The sequence below is a fragment of the Peromyscus leucopus genome, chromosome X (assembly GCF_004664715.2).
Source record: "Peromyscus leucopus breed LL Stock chromosome X, UCI_PerLeu_2.1, whole genome shotgun sequence".
In the NCBI taxonomy this organism is placed as follows: Eukaryota; Metazoa; Chordata; class Mammalia; order Rodentia; family Cricetidae; genus Peromyscus; species Peromyscus leucopus.
In genome coordinates, this window is record NC_051083.1 from 113701462 (window position 1) to 113727653 (window position 26192).

General features: G+C 46.7%; 1 protein-coding gene across 1 annotated transcript in view; it reads left to right on the forward strand.

The window, feature by feature from the left end:
* Positions 1–26192, forward strand: part of Bcorl1 (BCL6 corepressor like 1) — a 70893-nt gene that overhangs the window by 41111 nt on the left and 3590 nt on the right. Inside the window, exons 10-16 of the mRNA XM_037198864.1 lie at positions 73–471; positions 5362–5585; positions 10195–10416; positions 12657–12823; positions 13979–14124; positions 22289–22366; positions 23473–23623. Of these exons, the coding sequence (XP_037054759.1) occupies positions 73–471; positions 5362–5585; positions 10195–10416; positions 12657–12823; positions 13979–14124; positions 22289–22366; positions 23473–23623 (1387 nt within the window). The remainder of the gene's footprint in view (positions 1–72; positions 472–5361; positions 5586–10194; positions 10417–12656; positions 12824–13978; positions 14125–22288; positions 22367–23472; positions 23624–26192) is intronic.

The window sequence follows — 26192 nt, forward strand, 5'->3', positions numbered from 1 at the left end:
CAGTTGTGTCAATACCATATTTAATCCCTTGAAGAAGCACCTGAAAAAGTCTTCTGTATTTCTCATCCTTAGGAAGCATCTGCAGCTCTTTTGCTGGTATGGCAGACAGTGACATGGGAAGCCAGGAGGTCTTCCCTACAGAGGAAGAGGAGGAGGTGGCTCCCACCCCCACTAAGAGGAGAAAGGTGAGAAAGACCCAAAGGGACACCCAGTACCGCAGCCATCATGCCCAGGACAAGACCCTGCTGAGCCAAGGCCGCAGACATCTGTGGCGAGCCCGAGAGATGCCCTGGAGGACAGAGGCTGCCCGGCAAATGTGGGACACCAATGAAGAGGAGGAAGAAGAAGAGGAGGAGGAGGAGGAGGGCCTGGTGAAGAGAAAGAAACGGAGACGACAGAAGAGCCGAAAATACCAGACTGGGGAGTACTTGACAGAACAAGAAGAAGAGCAGCGGCGGAAAGGGAGAGCAGGTAAGGTTGGCCGTGGGGCTGCTAGTCCTGTTTGGACGTCAGCTGGGAATCTTAGGCCCAGTGGAGTTCATACCCCTCTTCACCAGCTGATGGACTTAGCACTGACAGGAACTTGGTACTGTGGTCTTCACCTGTCACAGGAGCTCACTCAGATCCACCTTGAGTATGTGGCTTTGAATCTGGAAGGAAGGATTTCAGACTAGCCTACAGGTAAGCTGAGACGTAGAGACCCTTGCCTTCTGGTTTCTTATAGACATCTGAACCTGTGGTCCATGCCATGGTGACATTCTTGGCATGGGCCTTTGTCATACTAGGGAGTTCTGGTTAGCTTGAAAGAGTCAAGTCTTGGAGGTTCTCCCTTTTGGAATCTTGGGTTTAAAAAGAAAGAGGAAGCAGGTGTGGTGCCTGTCATCCAGGTGCTCAGGAGGTTGAGGTAAGAGGACAGTGAGTTTGAAGCCACCCCGGGCTGCTGCATAGTGAGATCCCATCTCAAAACAAATAAGGAGGGCATTGGCTGCCATAAACTAAAGTGAAATGTAGTAGTTCTCTAAAGGCAACAGAAAACCTTGAAATAGGTAAAACCTGATTTCTTAGGTAAAGCCATAAAGAGTTTTTTATAGAGTCATAGTAAAGTTTTGAGGTGACATAGGTATTTGTTGGTCCTAAGCTGTGAAAGCAGGCAGTTCAGAAAGAAAACCTTCTGTGGCCATGTCAAATGCTTTAAATATGATCATGGAGGGATAGACAAGAGGTCACACCAGTATCCTTCATTAAGTACAATTCAGGCCTGTTCCCATAGTGGGTTTCTAATTGAACAAAAAGCCCATCTCCATAGGAACATGTTTGTCTTTCCTTATTCTCTGACCACCCTCTTGAAGCAACAGTCAATTGTCTCTTATAGTATATTCACTCTGAGCTGCTGATAAATATGTATAGTCCCCTTATTAGCTAAACCAAAGCAGCTCACATTGAGTAGGCAGTAGATCCTGGGTATACTATAATGCAAAGAAGGCTTAACCTCATTTCTGACTCATTTAAGTGGAGATATATATGATACCTATCCCTACACTTGAGGGTAATTGAGCTCATTTTCATTGACTATCTGAACAAGTGGGGCAATTTTTCCCTTCTTTTGCCAGAACCGTAATGGATTGGTCATGAATGAGTTGTCAAACCATTGGCCTCTGCCTCTTGTTAGGATGATGAGAAGCTTTTGTCCCAGTCCTCTCTAATGAAGGCTCCTTTCCTAGCTTGGAAGCTTCTCATAGAACTACCAGCTCTTTCTTTTTATTTTTTCTTTCTTTCTTTTTTTTTTTTTTTGTGGTGGGGGGGCGTGCACGCGCGCACTTGCGCGCATCTCTATTATGTAACCCTGGCTGTCCTGAAAATCACTATGTAGACCAGGCTACCCTCAAACTCACAGAGATCTGCTTGCTTCTGCCTCCCAAGTGCTAGGATTAATGTGCCACCAGCTTGAGTTATCAGGTCTTTCAATCAGAAGGACCTCTTTGGAGTTTCTTGGTCCCATTTGCTACACAGTACACACAGAGAGAGAAAAGTTGCCACAGCATTGTCATAGGGACTTATCTAGCCTTTGCTAGGACATTTACAGTAAGTATGGAGAACACCAGTGATGAAGGTGTCTTGTTCAGAGGCAGCCCAGACTGTTGAAAAGTAGATCATTCATTCTCCTTCTAAGGTATGCCTGGGAGCTTTGCATTGAAGCCACTGGTGTTGGCGTATCTCTTCATGCAGAAATTTCTTTTTTAAATATATTTTTCTTAGTTTTTTGGAGATTTTCGTTTGTTTATGAGTGCTTTCCTTGTATGCATGGCTGTGTACCACATTCGTGCAGTACCTGAGGAGACCAGACTAGGGCACTGGATCCTCTGTAACTGGAATTATAGATAGTTGTGAACTCGTGTGGATGCTAGGAATCAAACCTGTGTCCTCTGGAAGAGCATCTAGTGCTCTTAACCACTGAACCATCTCTCCAACCCATGTGGTAATTTCATAACAAACATTTCTCTCCTCAGAAAGCTCTAGTCTCCCTTACCTACTTACTATCTGGCTTTCAGGTCAGTGTCAGAGAAGTTGGAAATGGACAAACGAGGCAGATCACCCTACTTCTATCTAACTCTTATAACCTCTCCTTTCATCCTGTGCTTGGCTGTCTGCCTTTTTATTCTGTGAAAGAGGTAGAAAGACCCATTTCCATGCACCTGCCTGTCACCTTCACTCTGTGCCTTTGTGGGCTAGCATAAAGCTCTGGTTCTGCAATTGAATATACTCCAGAGCTTGCCCTACCGTTGGTACATGAAATAGATGGCTATTTATTTTCCTCTTTATTGAACTCTGTAATGTGGTTTCCCCATGCTTCCTGCAGTTTTCACAAGGTAAAGTTCTGTTCCTTCCTCTTACTTTAACCCATACTTGTTGGGTCAGAAGCCCTGGGTTAAGGCTGGGCATGATGGTGTATATCTTTATTTGCAGCATCTAAGAAGCAGAGGTAGGTGAATCTTCATGAGTTCTAGACTAACCTGGTCTACATAGTGAATTTCAGGCTATCCAGGACTATATACGGAGACCCTGTCTTAAGAACAACAAGAGGCCTGGTGGTGATGGCACACAGCTTTAATCCCAGCACTCTGGAGGCAGGGACTCTGTGAGTTCCAGGACAGCCAGGGCTACAGATCTCACTCTGTAGACCAGGCTGGCCTCAAACTCACAAAGATCTACCTGGCTCTGCCTCCCGAGTGCTGGGATTAAAGGCGTGTGCCTTCGCCGCCTTGCTTGAAAAAAGTTTTTAATTAAAAAAAAATCAAGAATAAAAAACCTGGCCGGGCGGTGGTGGCGCACGCCTTTAATCCCAGCACTCGGGAGGCAGAGCCAGGTGGATCTCTGTGAGTTCGAGGCCAGCCTGGGCTACCAAGTGAGTTCCAGAAAAGGCGCAAAGCTACACAGAGAAACCCTGTCTCGAAAAAACCAAAAAAAAAAAAAAAACAAAAAAAAACCTGAGTTAGTGTTCCTGCTGGAGGGGTCATTAGAGACCATGTAGCACAACATTTCTTGGACACGTTGTGAGGATCACTAATACACTAAGTGGAATAAAGCTAGGGCTTCTTTCTTATATGCATAAGCTATAGTCAATTCCATTCCTTTCTATTATTGTTGTTATTGTTGTCTTTGAGACAGGGTCTCTCTACACAGCCCTGGCTGTCCTGGAACTCACTACATAGACCAGGCTGGCCTCGAACTCACAGACCTCTATCTGCCTCTGCCTCCTGAGCACTGGAATCAAAGGTGTGCTCCACCATACCCACCCAATTTTCTAGGCTTGAATGAGGACTCCTACATCTGCATCTGCCCTTGGCAATTTCACATATGAGAGTCCATGTCAAGTTTGGGGGTGGGGGTGAGTTGAGAACTCTGTTATTTCAATCCCTTCATTTCACAGGTGGTAGGAACCTGAGGTTACAGTTAGTTCATAGCCTTATTGATCTGTTGTGTGCTAGGCTCAGTGTTCGATCTTGTACTGAAGTCATATAATATTAATGCCTTAATCTTTATAACACTTTATAGAAGAAAATTTTGCTTGTATCACCTCAATTAGTTCTGCTACCATTTCTGGGACTTGAATTATATTCTCCCCATTTATAGATAAGGAAACTGAGGTTCAAAGAGATTATGGATTGCTTCTATTCCATTGCATAGTTAATGGTAAGCCAGGGATAAGAATGTAGTAGTTTTTAGTTGGTTAGGATGCTTGCCTACAATGCACAAAGGCTTGGGTTTAATTCCCAGTACTACATAAACTGGCTGGGGTGGAATATGCCTGTAATTCCAGCACTTAGGAGGTGGAGGTAAGAGAATCAGAAAGTCAGAGCCATTGGCTCATGTTGAGTTGAAGGCTGACTTGTTACATAGTGCAGCAACAAACAAGAGAGACCCTGCCTCAATACAAGGTGGAAGGAGAGAACTGATACCTGATGTTGGCCTCTGACTTTCATATGCTCACTGTAGCACACTTGTGCCCACACTCACACAACTGCATGCATACACACCCACACATACAAGCCATACAACTCTATTGTTAATACAAGTGAATACGCCGGGCGGTGGTGGTGCACGCCTTTAATCTCAGCACTCGGGAGGCAGAGGCAGGCGGATCTTTGTGAGTTTGAGGCCAGCCTGATCTACAGAGAGATATCCAGGAAAAGTGCAAAGCTCCACAGAGAAACCCTGTCTCGAAAAACCAAAAAAAAAAAAAAAAAAAAACAAGTGAATACAACTGAATGGTTTATGTCACCTATACAAGAGGTTTAGGGCAGACCATATGATGTGAGGCTCAAGCTAGTGGAGTTTGTAGCAGAGCTTTTTGAAATTACAATTCTAGACACATGGTGCCATGTACCAGTGATACCAATGACTTGATTTCCAATCAAGGAAGGTGGTAACTTTCTGCCATTACACATAGGTCAAGTAAACTCATAATACCTTCTGGATTGGGGAATTTCTGTTGCATTGATCTTGGTGTCTTCAGACAGTAACAAACAGGACAGTTAGGTGGGGAGAACTGAGATCATGAAGTCAGCCTTCTACTTTGATCTTACATTCCACTGTACTCGATACTTTAGCAAAACTGCTAAATTGGTTTTCATTTTGGAGAAAGAAAGAGGATGGAGAAAAGGCTGAAAAGAAATTCTGGTTGGCTCTGGGCTATGGGGAGATCCTTTTTAAATGACCCACATTTTGGGGGCCAGCCAGATGGGCTGCCCTCTGCTGGCAGGGCTGAAAACTGCCTCCTGTAGATAGAAGAGGGATCTGTATGGCGAAGCAAGAAAGGTGTTCCATTTCTCTTACAGTCATTCTTTCCTGTTTCTTGTTCAGATTCAAAGGCCCGTAAGCAGAAGACTTCCTCCCAAAGTTCAGAGCACTGCCTCAGGAACAGGAACCTTCTCCTGACCAGCAAAGCCCAGGGGATCTCCGACTCACCAAACGGTTTCCTCCCAAATAACCTGGAGGAGCCAGCCTGCCTTGAAAATTCAGAAAAGCCATCAGGAAAACGAAAGTGCAAGACCAAGCACATGGCAAACGTCGCAGAAGAGGCAAGGGTGTGTGGCCACCAAAGAGATGAACGTGGCGGGTATGGGCTAGAGAGGCAGACTTTCGACCAGGTCCCTCTGGCGGTAATTTCCTCAGGGAGGGTGAAGGAAACCAGTAGATAGGGGAGGTCAACTAATGTGTATGCAAGTATTTGAAACTAGTTCCAGAAGGGTTGGGACAGATTTAGAGAGTAGAAACTAAAGTTATAGTTAGCTCTATGGTTTGGCCCCTGATTTCTTTTCCCCAGCAATCTTTGTATCTCCTTTGAGTTAAGATACAGTTAAAGGATGTGGCAGTGCGCTCGCCTGAGTAGGTTGTTAACATCTAATCAAGAAGCTTTTGTCTGAGTTTAACACACTAGACACCAGTCACGGAGCTCCCTGAGACAATCAAGGTAGAAGCCAACTTGTAGAAGCCAGGATTTGGTTTTCTAGACCGAGGTTTCTTGAGGGTCTAGGTTAGCTGCTTTTTCCAACCTGTCCCCTGTTCCTTTGCCTTTGGAGGAAGCCTAGGCTGGGTACTCACCAGTTAGTCAGGCAAGCATTCTTTGACTCTTTTTCAAAATCCCCAGTTCATTTGGTTCTGATGTTCATAACAGTTGGTGTTGGTGTCAGATTCTTCCTGGTACCACTAAAGAAAAAATAAGACAGTCCTCATGCTGGGTGAGTTTTACATTTGAAGGAAGTGAAGGTCCAGTGTGTACCTATGATAGGTATCTGTCATTGACAACCCTAAATCAAAAGGCCACGTTGGGCTGGTTTGGTTAGTTATGATTCTTACCCTTCTGTCTAGCTTTCAAGTAGGAATTCCCAAATGGTACTAGCAAAGAAAGGATGGATGCTTGTCTCCCCCCACCCCTTCCTCCGTCCTCCCTCATGAATCCTTGTTGCAGCTTAGACAAGGCACTCAAGTCTATTTTGCTCATCTTTTAAAATGGAGCTGATGCTCCTTGCCCTTTCTGTCTCACAAGGGTGCTTGCAGGGAACAAAGGAGGCAGTGTCTGTGACAGGCTTTGATAACCGTAAAGTGTTCTCTGAGGGTTGGTGCGCATCCTTGCAGTTCAGGCAGAGACAGGAATGAGAGAAGCGGAGGTACAGCGTGACAGACTGTGGCCTGGCGTGCCAGGATAGCCGTTCCCTGAAGCCCTTAGATTATGAGAAAGATAGGGCCCACCGAGGAGTACAGAACCCTGCTTTGAACTCAGTGCCTCTTAGTTCCTGCTGTCACTCTTCTTGTTGAATGTGTGTGTTTGTCTTGTATGTATACACATTCATGTGTACACATGCAGGTCCGTGCCATAGCACAAGTGTGGGGGTCAGAGGACAACCTTGACTGTAGGTCTTTACCCTCCACCTTGTTTGAGACACTCTCTTTGTTGTTTTCCTGCTACCTACGCTGGGCGAGCTGGCGTGAAATTTTCTGTGGATTCTTCTGTATCCACCTCCCATCTTCCCACAGAGTGCTGGCTTTATAGGCACTTGTGCTACAACTCCAGCTTTTGTCTGGGTTCTGGGGATTCAAACTCAGGTCCTCAGGCTTGTGTGGCAATTGCTTTTACCCACTGAGCCATGGCCCCAGGCCTCCTGTTCTCACTCTTAATTCCTGAGTGCTTCTTGGAGGTAGGCATATGTATTCCAGTCATTTAAAGGACTTGTGTGAAGCGACGCAGTGGTCCTGCTTGCCAGAATCAGGACATGAAAGAAATTTGTCTGCCTTGGGAGGAGCCCTGGTTGTCAGTGTGCCTTGCAGTCTCTGACTCGGTGCTTTCTGCCTATTTCTGGGACATCCTTGGGAAGTGGGGGAGTAGGCAGAAAACACTGCCACCTTGAAGTAGTTCTGAGAGAGGTAGAGGTCCCAGGGTCCTGCCCCTCCTCACCATCTTTCCTGGACACTCAGATGGCCCCATCCCACACAGAGGTAGCCCGCTGCTGGACCCTCACAGCACAGTCTTATGCTTCAGTCTGGTTGTTCTGTCTGGCGATGAATCTGCTAAAACGTTCTCCTGGAGAAGGTTTTGTCTCTCCCCAGGGCCTCCCTTCCTCCCTCTCGCCTTTCTTTCTCTCCCAGTCATCACCACCTGCTCCGGTTGCCCCCATGGCACTGGGCTTTGTAGTAGGAAGCAATGCAGGGGGGGAGGATTGGGGGGCGCTCCTGCAACACTAAAGCGGGGCATTGGCCAAGGGCTTCTTCCCACAGAGGCCCGGAGCCAGGGGGAAGAGGAGAGGGGGAGGGGTCCCCCTACTTGTTCTCACTCCTCCCCCTCCCAGGCAGTCTTCTTGCCTGCTCTAGCAGCCTGGTCTCCAGAAAGAAATGTGCCCTTTGGAGCCTGGCTTAGCTTAGCAAAAGCCTGGGTGCATCACCCTGTGTCTTCAGTCCTGCCATTGTATTCTCCGTCTTCCTGGTGATAAAACAGTACCATATCCTCATGGTTGATGCTTTCTTGCTAGGGCTTGTACTTCCACCCTTGTGCTGTAGAAACTGATCATGACCGCTTGTGATCTTCAGATTTACCAGAGGGCACTGATTCCCTGGACCTGCATAGTTTATCTGCTAGTGTTCCTTTCTTGACTTTATGTAACTTTCTAGGTAACTTTTCTGACTCCCCAGGGCTTTTTACATGGATAACTTGAATCAAGTCAACACATAATTGTGATTGATAATGTACCCAGCTCTGACTTCAGTACTGGAAGCAACAAAAGAGAAGGTGACAGTATGAACTGTGTCCCTAAGGAGCTAAAGAGCTAGTCGGAGAGCTAGGTGTAGGGGGTAAAGAAAGATTACTTGATCCCTGAGTTGGACATCAGCTTAAACAATGTAGTGAGTGAGACACAGTCCTAAAGGACATTTAAAAAGAAAAGAAAAGAAAAACAACCTTACTAGGGGATGCAGACATCCCCTAAAAAACAGCAAGAAAATAAGGAAGTGAGGTGTCAGACTAGATGATTCTAAGTAGGCTCTGGATATGCAGAAAGAGGGCAGTGGGGCTACAGTGTTGTAGAATAGTGTAGAAGACGTAGGTTAAATGAAAACTTGATGCTCTGAGGGCTTTGAGTAAATATACGACATGTTAGCCCCTTTGTGGCATAAAAGATCACTCTAAAACCTAGTGGCTTTACACAACAATGAGCATGTGTTGTCTCATAGTTTCTGGAGCTCAGGAATTCGGGCCAGCTTAGCTGAGCCTAGTGTGGGGTTTGGCATGAGGTTGCAGTCACGGTGTTAGGGCCACATCTATTTGAAGACTGGGAAGATGTGCTTCCAGTATAGTTCGTGCACATGGCTGGTGTGATGCTGGCTATTGGCAGGAGGCCTCTTTTCCTTTCCTCATGGATCTCCCCAAAAAGCTGCTGGCTTTCACTTCACCACAGAAAATGATTTGAGAGAGAATCATACAGGAACCACAGTGTTTTGGGGACCTGGCCTTGGAAGTCACCCCCCATACACACACTTTTGCAGTTTCCTGTTGATTACCTAGGTGAGCCTTATCTCATGTGGGAAACGAGCTACATAGGAGCTTGACTGTCAGGGGTAGCGTCCTCAGAGTCCATCATGGAGGACCCACCCTTAGTCTTCTTTCTGGCTTCGAGTGGGTTCATGGCTCTCTTGTCTGCAGGGTATACTTAAACTCTGCTAACGCCCCTTGAGTATCATTCAGTTTCATATCTTAGACTCTCAGCCACGTGCAGCTGAGGCTGCTCCCATCTTTGAATACAGTGGTTCTTTTAATACAGTTATTTCAACACAGTTATTCCTCATCTAGAACCCAGGTTTGATATACAAATGACCTGTGCCCCCACAGACCAAGGAGGGTACAGGAAAACAAACAGGGGAACCTTTTATGTACCTTCAGTTCAAAATGGGGCAAAGGGAAGCATCCATGGGTCACCTCTGAGGACAGAACTTTTAGAACATTGGTAGTCCATAGCCTTTGTAGTAGCTGGTTATCTCAAAGGCCCTCCAAAGGAGAAAGTAATGCTCAGAGGAGTTAGGCTCTGCTTCAGGTGTTGTAACTAGTGGATGGCAGAAGCAAACTTTAAACCCAGCCCTGTCTGGTTCCAGAGCCTCACAGTCCACTGTCGTAGATGGGTCTGAATATAATGTTAGGCCATGGTATGATGAAAGACAGGGAAAGCCTGTGAGGTTGGATAGGGGGCAGGTTTATGCAATAAGAGTGAAGGCATTGAACAGTATGACGAGTCAGACTGCTGTCTCTTATGTTTCTTTGTTCTTATTACTTACAGACACGGCTTATACAAACCCTCAATGACAAGTAGAGGAGGCATGCCAAGTGCTTTAGAGAAGCTGGGCTGTCTCTACCCAATTTTCAGTCCTCCTGCCATGCCGTGGCTTATGGGGCTGAGGATCTTATACTCTGAACATCCATCTATCCAGGGAAATGTAGAAGCTTTGCTGATTTGGCAAATAACCTCACATGGCTAGTGACTAGCCTAGCCTTCACTCTCCAAGCTGACACTAGACTGGGCCGCTTGGTGTACTGTCAGTAAAGCACAGCATGAGTGCAGATGTAGTGAGGTGGCTTTGGCAGCCAGATGGCATGGCCATGATGAATCGGATATGTTGCCTAGCCTGACCTAGGACTTCATTTCTTCTTTCCAGAGCAAAGGTCGTTGGAGCCAGCAGAAGACACGATCTTGTAAATCTCCTACTCCAGTGAAGCCCACAGAACCATGTACACCCTCCAAGTACCGAAGTGCTGGCCCAGAAGAGGCCTCAGAGTCACCCACTGCCCGACAGATCCCCCCAGAGGCACGGAGACTCATCGTGAACAAAAATGCTGGTGAGACCCTCCTGCAGCGAGCAGCTCGCCTGGGCTATAAGGTGAGTAAGCTCTCCCTGACTGAGCAGGCAGGCAGTGACAGGATGACATTGGCCTGGGCCTCAGGGAGCAGCTATGCCATTGGCTCCTTTGGGGCCTAAGTCTGGCTGGTCTCCCTCTACTGTCGATATTGCCTCTGAGGCTGCTCTGCCCCTTGTCTTATCTCAGTATGTGGGAAGGTAAGCTCATTGAAAAGTCAACTCAGGATAAATGCAATCGAAATAGTATACAATAGCATCCGCTACATCCCTAGGCTAGGAAGGGCATTTGTTTTACCTTACCTATGTAGTGGCTCTTCCAACCAAGAGGAACATAGGGCGATTACTGTTCACACTTTAACTCCTGTGGTTTCTCCTCATTTTGGCTTTCATGTAGAAGGGGCAAGAGCATGTCCACTAAACAAAGCCAGAGCTAACCCCACTTCCTTATACGTGGGAAGGAGGGCAAAGAAAGCAGTAGTCATATTAAGGACTTTGATGTAAGCCTATTCAGGTATGTCTTATTGCAAAGAAAAACCCAGAGTTAGCAATATTAAATGATATGGCAAGATGTGTATAGTGGATTACCCAGGTGGCAACCCCAACTCCTGGGAGGTAGAGGTAGGCAAATCAGCAGTTGAAAGCTAGCCTCAGCTACATAGTAAATTCAAAGCTAGCCTGGGCTACCTCTGACTATCTCAAAAAAAGAAAACAAGATAAATTGTGTTCAGTATCCTTTATGACAATATTTTTGTCTGAGTTCAAACAAGTCTTTGGACTCCCAAGTGCTGAGGAATGGAAGGACTCCCCCATTTACCTTGATGAATTTACCTGAGGCTGAATGTTGGTATACATTTACATCCCTTTCCACTTTTTTTTTGATACACAGATATCCTTTAATGTGTATCTTTGCCTTTCTCCATGATGATTTCTTCTGGATTTATTTGTGGATGTGGGTTTAACTACATTCCAGAGTTTGCCTTCTGTATTAGGCTTTCTGTACCTATAAGTGTACAGACTGCTGTGCAGCTTTCATGGTGCCCCATCAAGCAGCCAGTTTACCTTTCTTGAATATTTAGTGTGGGTGTCTGCATGGCTGTCAGGGAGACCTGAATATGCACTGATAACCAGTCTCTGCGGAATCAACAAACAGGCGAACATTGGAGAAGCCAAGACCAGAGCTGGAACTTGGTCTGGAGAAGAGTGGGCATCTCTGTTAGTGAGAGTGTAGGAGGTCCATGTAAAGGCGGCAGGAGGCAACAGGCACAGCTCCGACTCACAGAGGCTTTCTCCACCTGAAAGTGTTGACAGCAGAACAATAGTGGGGACCATGGTCTGGAAGGCAGTCATCCAAGGGCACTGCCCACCCCCATCCCGGTTTATTCATAGCCTTGTCCTAGGCTAGCAGGACTGCTTCAAGTCACTTGAGTTCCACCTCTGGTCCTGTCACCTTGTCCCTCAGCCCCAGGAAGGTAGGCATGATCTGAGGCTGAGGGACAGAAGTGTAATGTGGGCCTAGAGATGTAGTTCAGATGCTTTGCCTAGCAAGCGCAAAGCCCTGGGCTCAATTCCCAGCACTGCATACACTGAGTGGAGTGCTCCATGCCTGGAACCCAAGTACTCAGGAGACAGAGACAGGAAAAGCTGAAATTCAAGGTCATCCTTGGCTACATAGGGAGTCTAAGGCCAGCCTGGAATACAGTGAGACTCTGTTTCAAAACAAGAAAACAAAACGGAGTTGTGCTTGGTGCAGTGACTGGAATGACCCTGTCAAGAACAGACCTCGCTGGGCCTTTAATCCCAGCACTCGGGAGGCAGAGTCAGGCAGATGTCTGAGTTCAAGGCCAGCCTGGGCTACCAAGTGAGTTCCAGGAAAGGCGCAAAGCTACACAGAGAAACCCTGCCTTAAAAAAAAAAAGAATAGACCCTCCCATCTGTGTCTTTTAAAGCTCAAAAGGTGAGTTCTGGGCAGCAGCGAGGCCACCCTGAGGACCTTACTCCAGTGATCACCACCTAGATGAGTACTCTTGGCCGTAAGAAATGTCTTCCTCCTCGTGCCAAGGGAACAGCTCAGAGCTGGGGCCCTGGCCATGGAGGCTGAGGACTGACTTTGTTCACAGAAGATTTGGAAATGTGTCTTTTGTTCTCACATATAAAGGACAGGCTCTAGGACTTGTCAGACACTTGTGGAGTGGTGAGTCTAAGAGGGAGGATTCCAAAACTGAGACTTCTCTTTGCTGACAGAGCTGTCCCCATCCCCACAGGACGTTGTTCTCTACTGCCTCCAGAAGCACAGTGAGGACGTGAATCACCGTGACAATGCGGGCTACACAGCCCTGCACGAGGCCTGTTCCCGGGGCTGGACTGATATCCTGAACATCCTGTTGCAACATGGGGCTAATGTGAACTGCAGCTCCCAGGACGGCACAAGGCAAGAAAGCTGCTCCTCGGCCACGTCTCAAAACGCAGTTTAGTCCTTCACTGCGGAGGGCTTACTCCAGCTGGGGTACTTGCAGCATATCCAGCTGCTGGTGTCAAAAAGGCCTTTCCAGGAAGCCTTTGAAAGGATTTCTGAGGGCTTGAAGGGAGCCAGCTTAGAGCAGGAGCTGATGAGTTCCTCGGTGGTCAGTCCATACTGGACTAAGAGAAGGCTGAACTTGTCCAGGCTTCATTCTGTCCCATGCCAGGTCCATTCAACCTTCCTGAATATCGTCCTGGTGGGCCACTTGTCTCATGTGGAATTGATGCCTTGTGATCAAAGCAGGAAGCTAATCTTGTAGTGACACTCCAGATTTGGTTTTTGTAATTTGGTCTCTGTGCACTTAAAAAAAATGAGCTACCTGGGTCTGTGAGGTTAGCCTGGTATGTTGTCACTTGCCACCAAGCCTGACAGTCTTGGCTTCCCCGTGATGGAAGGAGACAGCTGATTCCTGCAAGTTGTCTTCTGACTTCCACACACATATATTATTGCATATATTCACGCATATGCACACACACAATAAATAAACAAGTGCAATGGCATATTAATGCACACACATACACAAACATAAACACTCGCTATGTTTTGGAGAAGTTACACCCACTCTCCTCAGAGGACCTGCTTCAGAAAGGTTCCAAAGGATGCTGCATTCCAAGTAGAAGGACCCAGATCAAAATGTATAAGCTCTGCTTGGCTGCTACCTGGTATGGAGCCTCCCTACACATCCCTGCCCTTGAGCAGTCTGGGTCCTTCTTAAACAACCACCCACGTCTGCTTTCGTGTTAGCTTCCACCTTGTTCTCTGCTGAAGTAGTAGTAGATCTAAACCGTGCTCTAGATACTGTCTGAAGATGCAGAGGAACATAAAGGAGAGGCAGATATGGGAGAGAAGAAAAAGAGATACAGAGAGGATAAAGACATGGCTAGATAGGATAAGAGTTGCAGGCCAGGAGTGACTTCTCTTCCCTGAATCTTACCCACATTGCATTGAGGATATCCTGAGGTCACCACAGTATCATCTCCTCTTCCCTCCCCCTAATTGGGTAGGCTGAAGCCTGAAAACTGCCCCCTTGAGTACTGTCTCACTGACTCTCTATGACCTCCACAGGCCAGTTCATGATGCTGTGGTCAATGACAACCTGGAGACCATCTGGCTCTTGCTATCCTATGGAGCTGATCCCACACTGGCTACCTACTCGGGTCAGACAGCCATGAAGCTGGCCAGCAGTGATAACATGAAGCGCTTTCTCAGTGGTAAGCATGGACCAGAAGTACAGCCAGAATCATCAGGGTTGGCCTTGGACTCCTCAACCTGCGGTCGTGGTGGTAGTGGTGGGGCTCTTCAATAACTCTGTCCTAGACAGCCCCCATGAGGGGTGTCCTCCCTCCTCACATATTCCTTCAGTGTCTTAGGAATCTCTAGTTACTTTTAAAAGCCCCCTGCTGTGAGTGTCCACATAACTACCTCTGTTAGGCCCTAACCTCCCACAGGGACTCATTTCACCGCTAGGTGTCTGGAGCAGGCCTCCTGATGGGAGGTTGGCTATATACTCTTAGCTGGGAGCAAGATACGTTGACCTGTGCTATGAATGGAATGCCATTGGTAGAGAACAGATAATCTCCATTTTGCTGTTTCTGCAATCTCTCCTTGATTGTGATTAAAGAGGTACTTCTGAGACCCTTTCTGAAGCTTTATTCCTCATGGCCCTTTTCCCATGGTAACTTTGATATTTCCTATGCATTCCAATATTCCCCTTCTCTCCATTCCCTCTCTCTTCCCCACCCTCCATCCTCTAGGGAAGCGTCATGTTCAGGCCCATAATCAGGGGCAGAAACCACCACATCGATACTTTTCTCTCGTGGGTAGCACTGTGTGTCTGCAGGTAGGCAGGTTGCTCTGACTGAGTTGGTCAGGTGGGATGGAGGAAGGAAAGAGGGGAATCTAGTTTGAGCATGCTCAGTGTCAGTCCCTTCTGACTTTATTGCAGGAACCTTTAACTTTTTGTGACAACGTGGCTTAGTCCTTGCGCTTACCTGAGTGATGGGTGCTGCAGCTATGACCCTCCTCACAGGCAGGCTTCAGCTGGGCTAGAACAGTCTGTTCCCTCCTCTCACCTAAGCTTTGGCCCCATTAGTCACCAACTGTCCCTGCAAAGGATGCAGTATTCAGTTCCCAGGTAGGAAGTCATGCTTACTTAAGAAAGGTTCACTGAGTAGCTGTTAATGGAGGAACTAAGAGAACCTGTACTAAAGGTTCCCACAGAAGGGGAAAGAGATGGGGAATACTACCTTTATATTGTAGAGGCTACAGGGAGGCAAGTGGATGGATGACAGGTTACCTAGGGAGGTTTGACTTGAGCTCAGCCAACCTCCAGGCAGGTCCCACTGAGCTTAACTAACCCTTGAAGTATAGGCCTCAGGGTTTCCAGCCTGACTGACCTTGGGGGCGCGGACTGGAGGCTTCTTTTTCCAGTTCTTTCCCCTGGCTCTAGGTCCTTGAGCATCTGTTCCTTATGAGACACAGCCACTTAGGGATTTCTTTTCATTAATCACTTAACTTGGACCGATGATGACTGGTACTCACTTTAGCAGAGCCACCCCAAGGGTACAGGGTCTGTAGCATCCTCCCACCTGCTCACTCTGTCTTAGATGCACTCTGGATTCCCAGGACCATGTACAGACTAACATCTAGAGTATGCCAGTATAATGAAGGCATTTCATGAAGCTTTGTATTTCATAACTTGTCTAATGGGAGGGGGACTCTCTGGCTAGAAAATACCCTCAGCAAAGTAGAAGTCAAGTAAATTAATACTTCTGGCTACTTTATTGAGTAAATGAACTCTCTTTTCGTTCCTGACCTCTTCTCTAAAACTCCAAAGGAGTTTAAATGTTGACACTTTTTTTTTTTTGGAGACAGGGTCTATGTAGTCGTGGCTGTCTTGGAACTTGCTATGTAGACCAGACTGGCAGAAATCCACCTGCCTCTGCCTAGGATTAAAGGCATGCACCCCTACACCTGATTGACACTATTTTTATTGGCTAAAAATGAGAAATAAGCAATTCTTCTCCTATATTTCTATAAACTCATACCAATCTCCTAGGTATTCTTTTTAAAAGACTTTGAGCCAAGGTCTCACTATGTGGCTCTGATTGGCCTGGAACTTGCTATGTACACCAGGCAAGCCTCAAACTCAGAGATAGGAAGCTTTCTCTTAAATAACATCTACCTGCCTTTGCCTCCTGAATGCTGGCATTAAAGGTGTGTGCCACCACACTCAGCTAAAAAGATTTTTAAAACGTGTGGGGGGGGTGCATGCATGAATGAATGCCACAGCCTACATGTGGAGGTGGGTGGACAACTTTTAGGAGCTCAAAGTTAGGTCACCAGGCTCATGCAGCAAGCACTTCTACCCACTGTGACATCTCACTGACATATAGCTAGCCTTTTGACACCCCCTTTCCTAACTAAAGTACTCGTTCGTGTTGTAGAATCCAGAGGAGACTTCCCTAAACTCTAGTACTCTTGCCTATCTGGGCATCTTTATTCAGGTCTCGTCACATGTTTCTCAATTCATGGGTAGGGAGGTCATGCTCCAAGGGAGTGTTAATAGACTGGAGCAACACTTCTCCATGTGAGGGCAGAGCTCTTGTTTAGGGAAAGTTCTAGCAACCTAGACTCAGACCTTGACATGATCCTCCAGTGGAGGCAGGCATTTGTAGGAGCCAGCAGGCCCCCCAGGCGGAGAGGACTTAGACCCCAAAGCTCTTTTGATGAGGAGTGACTGAACAGGTGATAAATAGCACTTTTTTAAAAATGAAGGTGAGATAGCTGTGTGTGGTGTCACACACCTGAAGTTGAGCACTGGCCAGAGGCAGGAGGCTAAGGTAGGAAGATTGCTGGGCTCGTGAAGCTGTCCTGGGTTACACAGTGAGCAACAAGACCCTGTCTGTCAAAAGACAATGGAATTCATCTAATATAACAAAGTTCAAGTGGCTAATTCAATGACATTGAGTGCATTCATGATTAGTGATCACTGGGGACTCTGGATGCCTCAAACTGAGCAGTCCCTCTCTTCTCTTTCATCCCTGGATACTACCTCACTGCTTCCTCAGGAACCACAGGGTAGGGTGATGTTCATAAGGTGGGAGAGTAGGGAAGCACTCCTCCGATGCTAGACCTTATATCTAGGTGCATATGCATGGAATTTGGACATGTTTGTTTATTTGGGCCTTTTGAGATGGAGGTTGTTTTGTTTTTTTCTTTTCAATTTCCACTCACCTGTCTGGCTACAACCTTTAAAAGTGCTCTCCTTTTCATCTTCAAGCACTTGCTTGGCCAGGTGCTCCAGAGACAAATTGTCTCATCCTCCCCTAGCAGAAGCAGAAAATGAAGCAAACCCATGTAGGAATGCTCGGGGCTCCATTTTCTGTGGTCGTCTGACTTGTACTTCATGCACAGCTTTTCTCACTATGCAAGGCTCCTCCAGTTCTGAATGGTTTCCTGCGACTGAACTCTTCTAAGTCCCCAAAGGAACATCACTATTTATAGTGTTCCTTTAAGTAAAGGAGAGGGGACTGACTTGGGTTATAAATGTGGACTTCCTTAAGTTGGGTTGACTCCAGCCAAGGCCCATTTCTCCTGAGCTCATGGAGGGTAGTGTAGCACTGCTTCATTTCTTCTCCTGCCCATCCATTTACTGAGCTTCTATTAGCTTCTGGATGCTAAAAGCCAGATAGTAAACCCTTTCTTCCTTGTAGGACTTGGAGCATGGAGCTGTCCAAACCCCCAGGAGATCTTTGAAAGGCTTCCCCCTTGCGCCAAATTATAGGCCTGTTACTCATTTACCTTTGACCTTTGGAAAAATGAGCAGCATCCAATCTGGCTGAGAAGGAAAACAGACCCCATTTTTCCTCCTCTGTGGGGAAGAACACAGGTTGGCGGGAACTGTGCAGTTTGGGTTGAGGCATTAGAAAAAGTATGGGACTTCTTTGCCTTTCACTGATGAAAGGGTTAGCCTTTGACCATTCAAGGTCACTGAAGCACAGATTTTTGGTTTTCCTGCCAGAGACCTCTATGGTATGACCCCATGTCGAAGACATCTCATTTCTTAGTTTTTCTCCTTTCATGTCCTCAGCTGGTGACTGAGCTGTCCGGGAGGGGTGTGAAGGGATGCTAGGCTCTAGAGAAACTACTGGCTGCCACTCCATACATGGCAACAAGGGATGTGTACCTAACAGTGAGGGACTGAGGGTGCTTTCAGTCAAAAGGCATTGAGGTAAGATTCATGCCACATAAAAGTAATGATCACAAAGTGATCGGTTCAGTGGCTTTAGTTCATTTATAGCATTTTCCAGCCACTACTTCTGTCTAGTTCTGAAACGTTATCATCATCCTGAATAGAACTTTGGACCAGCTAAGTATTTGTTTCCCATCACCTCTTCTTCTCTGCTCCTAACACTTAGCACTCTGCAGTCCTATCTCTGGATTCACCTGTTCCAGACTTCATATACATGGAACCCTACAATCTGAGGCTTCTGTGTCTGGCATAATCATGTAGCATATTTCAGTACTACACTCCTCTTTAAAATTCATTCCCCCCTCTGTGTGTGTGTGGGGGGTCAGAGGATAAGTTGTGGGAATTGAGTCTGTTCTTTCACCATGTGGGGCCCTGGGTTTGAACTCAGATCATTAGGCTTGAGGTACCTTTTACCCATTGAGCCATCTATCTGGCCCATTTTTTTTTAATTTATCTATTTTATGTGCATTGGTGTCAGGTCCCCTGGAACTGGAGTTACAGACAGCTGTGAGCTGCCATGTAGGTGCTGGGAATTGAACCTGGGTCCTCTGAAAGAGCAGTCAGTGCTCTTATCCCCTGAGCCATCTCTCAAACCCTACATTCTTTTTTATGCCTGACTAATAAATAACATGCCATTGTGTGTGTATATATGCCGTTTATATTATCTGCTTATCCACGCATAGCCATTTGCACAGTGTCCATCTTGTACCTTGTCAGTGGTGCAGTTTTGATCATACATGCACAAATACTTGTTACTCTTTGTCAGTTATGTTGCATGTGTACCTAGAAGAGAAATGGGTAGGCCCGGGGCACTTTCTCACACAAAGGATAAGATCTTGAAACTTTGGTGGGCGTGGAAGAAGAATAAAAAAAAAAAAAAAAGAAGGCCACTCATTTTGATGGTAGTCACATCTGAGGAGTGTGCATCAAAGCTACACCATCAAGTGACTCCTCCCCTGTGTCTGCCACTCCCAGGCCTGTTCCAACTTCAGCATCTTGCCTCATGCCAGTTAACTTTGGGCTATCTCAAAAAGGCAAGTTCACCTGTGCAAGACAAAGCTTTGCAGGCAGTGGAGAGAACTAGAGGAATGTGCCGTGGGCTCTGAAGGCAGGCAGTTCCTAGTGAGGAGCCCCAGGAATGTGAACTGGGCCTGTTCTCACGGAATCCTTGTGTGACGTGGGGGTAGGGGAACAGGGGCAGCAGAGTGCTTGCTTATGTTTTGGTGTGCTGCTTAAGCACTTTGGTGTCTCACTTTATAGTGATTCTCTCCTTTTCCCTTCTTCCTCCTCTCCCTCCTTCCTAGTCTGTTAAGTGTTTCCTAGGTACCAGGCCCTGGACTTGCAGCACAGGAGACACAATAGTGAAGAAAATAGACCTGGTTCCTCCCTTTTTAAAAACAAGGACCTCCTTTCCTTTATTTCCCATGAGATAAAGCACAGGACTAGGCTCATTCTAGATAGACATGGACGCAGCAGACGCTTCTGGAAGGAAGTCCTGTCTCGGGTAGTGCAGTGTATAGAAGAGTGGGGGCTGTCATCAGGGCCTCAGGTTTGATATGTTGTGTGCAGAGGTCTAATCTACACGACTTAGTTCCCCCACTCTGCTACTTTCCCTGGTGCCTTTCCAATGGGAGCAGCTCTCCATGTCCCAGGAGATGGCTAAGAAAGGAGTGCCTTCGGTAACTTGCATGAACAGATAGTTCTTGGCCCGGAACAGAGGCAGTGTATGCTAGTGGTACTTTTCAGTGGCGGAAACAAGCTGCACTCCTTGGGGAAATAATTGCCAACTTCCTCCTGGGATTGGCTTTGCAGGCGGTCACCCTTACCTCCTTGTGTTCTTTGGACTCTCTTCTGTCCTGTTGCCTAGGTGCTACTTGAGAGCTGGTGGCAGTCACCCACAGCTTAGTCAGCCTGCTAATTGTACTATTTGGCACACTGGCAACTTCCGAACTGTGCACTGGCAGACAGCACACTGAATTTTGTCAGGAAAGCCAGTAGGTCTGCTTTGTATCTGCGTGGGAATATGAGGTGAACCTGTTCACTAACTGATGCCTAGCTAGGAAACAAGGAGGCTGAGGGTGACCTGGGGTCCATCTTGAGAGCAAGGAAACAAAAGGTAGGTTTTTAAGTTTGAGTTTTTTTCCTGAGACAGGGTTTCTCTGTGTAGTTTTAGTTCCTGTCCTGGATCTTGCTGTGTAGACCAGGCTGGCCTTGAACTCGCAGAGATCTGCCTGGCTCTGCCTCCTGAGTGCTGGGATTAAAGGCATGTGCCACTGCCACTGTGTGGTTTTTAAGTTTTAATTGTGGTAGTACATACATAGAAGATGTTCAACTTTAACCACTTTAGACAATCGAGTGATGGGATGGTGTCAATTCACAGTGCCGTGCTACTATCACCATATCTGGTTTCAGAACATTTTTTATCATCACGGAGGGAAACCCCAGCTCTATTCTCAGCACTGCCCTCCCCCAACACTGACATACTCAATCTGCTTTTTGTTTGGTTTTTTTAAAACAGGGTTTCTTTGTGTAACAGGTCTGGTTGCCTTGGAACTTACTCTGTAGACCAGGCTGGCCTTGAACTCAGAGATCTCCCTGCCTCTGCCTCCCAAGCACTAGGATTAAAGAAAGGCATGTGCCACCACTTCTTGGCCTTAAAAATGAGAAGGTTTTCCATGATTTTTGTTTGTTTTTAATTTTTTTTCTGCTTTCTGTCTTACTAGCCTTGCTAGTCTGGACATTTTCTTGAGATGGAATTATATAATATGTGGTCTTTGTAACTAATTCTTACACTTAGCATCATATTTTTAAGATTTGTCCATGTGGCATTGGTACTCTGTCCTTTTATATGGCCTTTTGTGTCTGGCTTCTTTTAGTTACCATCAATGTTCCTTTTTATGGTTTAGTAATATTCTTCTTTATCCATTCATTGGGCTTTTGGGCTGTTTCCAGCTTTTGACCATCATGAATAGAGCCATGTCCATTCATGAGCATAAAAATTGTGTTTGTACATCTGTCTTCAGTTTTTTTTTCATGTGTAAGTATATGTGTCACCCTATGTGTGTAAAAGTCAGTGGACAAATTATGGGGTGTTGGTGCTCTCCTTGCACCTCGGAAAGCAGAATCTGGTTTTGTTGCTCTGTACTCCAGCCTGGCTCATCTGTGAGCTTTCAGGTGATTCTCCTGTCTCTGCTGTGGGCCTTGTCATTGGAGTTCTGGAGCTATAAATGCTTACTACCACAGCCAGGTTTTTCCATGCCTTCCAGTGAGCAAACTCATGTCACCAGGCTTGTACAGCAAGCACTGTTACCTGTGGGGCCATTCTCTAGCACCTTGTCTTGAGCTCTTTTGGGTAGAAGCAAAGGGGGTTTGCTTTGGTTTTGTTGAGACAGGGTTTCTTGTAGGTGGCCCAGGCTAACCTCAAACTTGATTCTCTTGCCTCAGCCTTCTGAGTAGTAGGGATTACATATGTGTGTACTGCCATGCCTAGCTTTACTTTTATGTGTGTTTTTTTTTTTTTTTTTTGCTGTAAATTAAACTTAGAGTCTTTCACATGCTAAGCATACATTCTACCACCGAGCTCTACCCATAGCTGCTTACCTTACTTTAAAGAAGGTAGATCACGATTGGGCACATTAATACTGCGATAGGCGTAGGATTCTGCTTGTAGAGGAATGTCCTGTGCCTTTTGAAGCTGAGGTCCCCAAGCTACATGCCTTCCGGCTGATGTGTCAAACAGAGAAGAGGCCCAGTGGGGACTGGAGACTGTACATGTCCCAGCTTCTTCCAGCCACCTGTTGACATACAGGAATGTCGAGGCAATACTGCCGGAGCTTTGGATTTTTATCTATTTTCTTCAATAAAAAGTTGGGAATCTAATTTTTCAGTGAAGTCTCCCTGTTTTCAAATACTGGAGGCTGTTTTGTTTCTTTCCGTATGTCGGTGGGCTTACATGGGGCTTCTGCCTGCCTGCTTGCAGTCTGTTGTGAGCAGGAAGTGGACTTCTTTCCTGTCACCCCTGGCCCCTCTTGTGGCCTCCCCCCCACTTCCCCTCTCCGCAATCCCACAGGGATAATCCTCCAGATTTCCTCCTTGTCTCACACCTTCTCTTCCTTCCTCAGATCACCTCTCGGATCTTCAGGGCAGGGCAGAGGGCGATCCTCGCGCATCCTGGGATTTTTACAGCAGTTCTGTGTTGGGTAAGCTCTAAGTGGGAAGAATCCCGGGGCACTGGGTATGGGCCACCAGCACTTCTGGGAGGTAGGAGTCCCACTGTGGGACTTCCGCAGCCCTTCCCCAGCAGCCCTTCCTCACCTGGTTAGGCCCCTTTGGCCCTTCCCACTCAGACTCCAGTCACTAATATGAAGCCTGAGATGCCACAAGGATTTGCATAAAATCATCCTCCCCGGCCTTCTCCCACTTCCCACCCTGGGTGCTGTGTAAATCCTGGTGTTAACCTCTTTGGATAGTGCTCACACTGTAGAAATGTAGCAACTTTTATTCCCCCCTCACTATGCCCCTGTGATGGCAGCCCTTGTGTTTGTTTTATTTTCTTCTCTGGGTTTGGTTTTGTTTTCTTTTATTTGTTTTTGAGACAGGGTGTTACCATGTAACTCTGGCTGGCCTGGAACTCAGAGATCCTTCTGCCTCTGCCTTCCAAGAACAGGGAAAAAAGAGGAGAGCAGGGATTAAAGGTGTGGGCCACCACACAGGGCTCAGCCCTTGATGTTGAGATTGCTGGTGTCCTGAGCCTTAACCCTCTGGCCCAAACCTCACGCATCAGGAAGATCAGCACACCTTTGTCTGTGATCATCCAGCATTTGTCTACTATGAGCCAGGGACTGAAGATTAAGAGCAGGTTGGGCTGAAATGCTGTGTGCCACACCCAAGTGATTGGTTGGGGAAAGGAACCTTCTGAGTCTTCCCAGTTCTTGAGGATCAGGCAGTGAGATGACTTAGGGGGGCTGTAGCCAGAGGACGGGTGTTTTGCTTTACTGTAGTCCTTGACTAGTTAGTATCTTCTGTCTTCCATCTGAAGAGCTGAGCTGTCATCTTTTCAGAGTACTTTGCTTTTCTAAGCAGAGGGTGGAGAAGGGTAATGGACTTCTGGCCACAGCACATTTCCTTCCAAGAACAGAACTTTCATGTGCCCCCTCAAGGATGTGGGCCCATAGTCAATCCAGCCAGGACTTGTGGCCTTGCATTTATCTCCTAAGCAGCCTCTTTGTATCCCTTTGTCTGGCTGCAGCTTTTCCTCCCTTCAGTTTTGTGCTTATAGCTGATCCCGTGGCTGCTCACTTTACAGAGAAAAAGGACGGGTTTGCCTGTGACCTCCTCCATAATCCTCCTGGGAGTACCGAGCAAGGAGACGATTCAGAACAGGATGACTTCATGTTCGAACTCTCAGACAAGCCTCTTCTCCCTTGTTACAACCTCCAAGTGTCAGTGTCCCGTGGGTAAGTGTCTGAGAAGTCTACAGGGACTGTGTCATAGTGTCCTGGCAACCCGTGGCCCGCCTCCCAGGGAAGGAAGAGCTCTATGAAGGAGGCAAATGCAGCCTGGGGAATGAGTGCTGGAGCAGAGGAAAGATGCCCTGCTCCTCCAGACCAGATGGAGTGGAATTTACATCTAAACTCAGGGTTCACAGATCTCTAGAGCTACACCTTGGCTATCAACTCGCATTTCCAGGCCCCCAAATCTGAAGAATTTTTTGCGCTGTTACTATGTGTAGGCGATAATCTGGGAAATATTTGGGATGATGAACTATTAGAATCTCTGGAACATTTTTGTGGTTTCTGGGAATAGCTAGACAAAATATTTGCAACTGAGATTCTTGGAAAAGCCAAGGCATATGGTTGCCATAGCTCTGGATCCACTAGGATCCTTAAGCAATCCACAGCACAGGGTCTCATAGCCTTAAAACCAGCAAGGTGACCAGCACTGCTGGTTCAGGTGACTGCCTACTACAGAGGAGCCCCATCCTTTGAAGACTAGAGTATAACCTGACACCTGGTATTAGATTGAGCCCAACTGAGTCTTTGTTGATTCTGAATTGACTGAATTCTAACTCAAGGAGTTTGTCAGCCTTCAGGATCATGGATTTTTGATGCATTCTCCAGTGCATCGGCATGTGGAAGTGCTGCTCGGTAGGTGAATAAGAATCCTGGCTCCGGACACTGGAGAGATGGCTCAGCCGTTCGGCACACTTGGGCCCAGATTTGAACCCCAGTGCCCACATGACAGCTCACAACCATCTATAACTCCACTTCCAAGGGATCCAATGCCCACTTCTGGCCTCCACAGACACCAGTCACATACGTGGTGCATATGCATGCATGCAGGAAAACCCTCATGATATAAAATAAATACATTTTTAAAATGCAGGATCAGCTGCCCTTTTGTTCTTAGCCTCCTTGTTCTTCTGGGCAGCAGCTGATCCCAGGGTAGGGGCTGGGCCTCTGGGATATAGTGTTGCACAGTTAATTAATTCCTCCAAAGTATTCAGCACCTCCTTCTCTGAAACAGGATCTTAGGCCACAGGCAGTAAAAGGACCAGAGTAGTTTGCTTTAGGTACAGACCGAACATGGACAACCAAGGGCCACATGCCACCCCATAAGCCAGGGGGTTTGGGTGATTTGTCTGCAGAGGCCAGAAGAGGGCGTTGGATTTCCTAGAACTGGAGTTATAGACAGTTGTGAACTGAGTCATGTGTGGTGGGAATTGAACCCAGGTCTCCTGGAAGAGCAAATAGTGTTCTTAACCATTGGACCATCTCTCCGGCCCTTTTATTTTCATTCTTTGAAAAAGATTGTTGAAGTATATGGTATTGATTGTCACTTTCTCTTCTTAGCTTAGAGCACTCCATTCCCTAATTTTATAATGTGACAGACTTTGCTATCATGTGGAAGAAATGTTGGATTTTAGGGGAAAGGACTATGAGTCTAAATAGGTGAGGGTGGGGTTTTTTTTTTGTTTGTTTTTGTTTTTGTTTTTGTTTTTTTTGCTTTGTTTTTGATGCAGGACTCTATGTAGCTCTGGCTAGCCTAGAATTCACTAGGTAGCCCAGGCTGACCTCAATCTACCTGCCTCTGTCTCCCAAGTGCTAGAATTAAAGACTTGAGCCACCATGCCCAGCTAGATAGGTGTTTTAAATACTGTGTAGAGTGATTGATTTCGTAACCATGTTTTATGCACTGGATCAAACCTTGAGATCCACAGCACAGACAATTCTAGCCTTTGAAAAACTCAGCCAAGTGTAGTAGACAGATAAGTATGCAATTAACTTTAATAAAAGACTAAATGTTCTAAGCAGGCTTATTATTGTAAAAAGAATGTCAAGTGAGAAATAAAAAGTCAAGTCCATCTTGAGCTCTATTCCTAGGCACCAGAGAAGACCACAGTTTATGTTGATTTTGTAGCCTGTTGGAAATATCATACTAGGGCTGAGAACCAAGTGTCCTGAGGCCATAGAAAGAAGATGGACTGAACACGGAGTTTCTTTGAGGTCTTGTAGGTTTTGAAATGGCATCTGAGCTGGGCTAAAGAAGGACAGGTATAGGGAGGGACGGCCTGGGCAAAGGCATTGCAACAGAAAGCACAAGCCAGACGTGATGCCGGCGCACACCTTTAACTCCAGTGCTCAGGGGGCAGAGGCAGGCCGAGCTCTATGAGTCTGAGGCCAGCCTGGGCTACAGAGCGATTCACAGGTGATCTAAGGTTATATAATGAGGTCTGCTGTCTCTTAAAAAAGGGGAGCTGGAGAGATGGCTCAGAGGTTAAGAGCAGTGGCTTCTAGGACCTGTGTTCAGCCCCTGGCACCTCCATGGTAGCTCACAATTGTCTGTAACTCCAGTTCCAGGAGAGCTAAAATCCTCTTCTGCAGGCACCGGGTGTGTACATAAAGCACAGACATATATCAGACAAAACATCCATAAACATAACATTTTTAAAAATGACCTGGTAGGACAGGGGTCAGCGTGGTGAGTGTACGTGGGGGAGTTGGAGATTGAGTTGAAGAGGTTGAA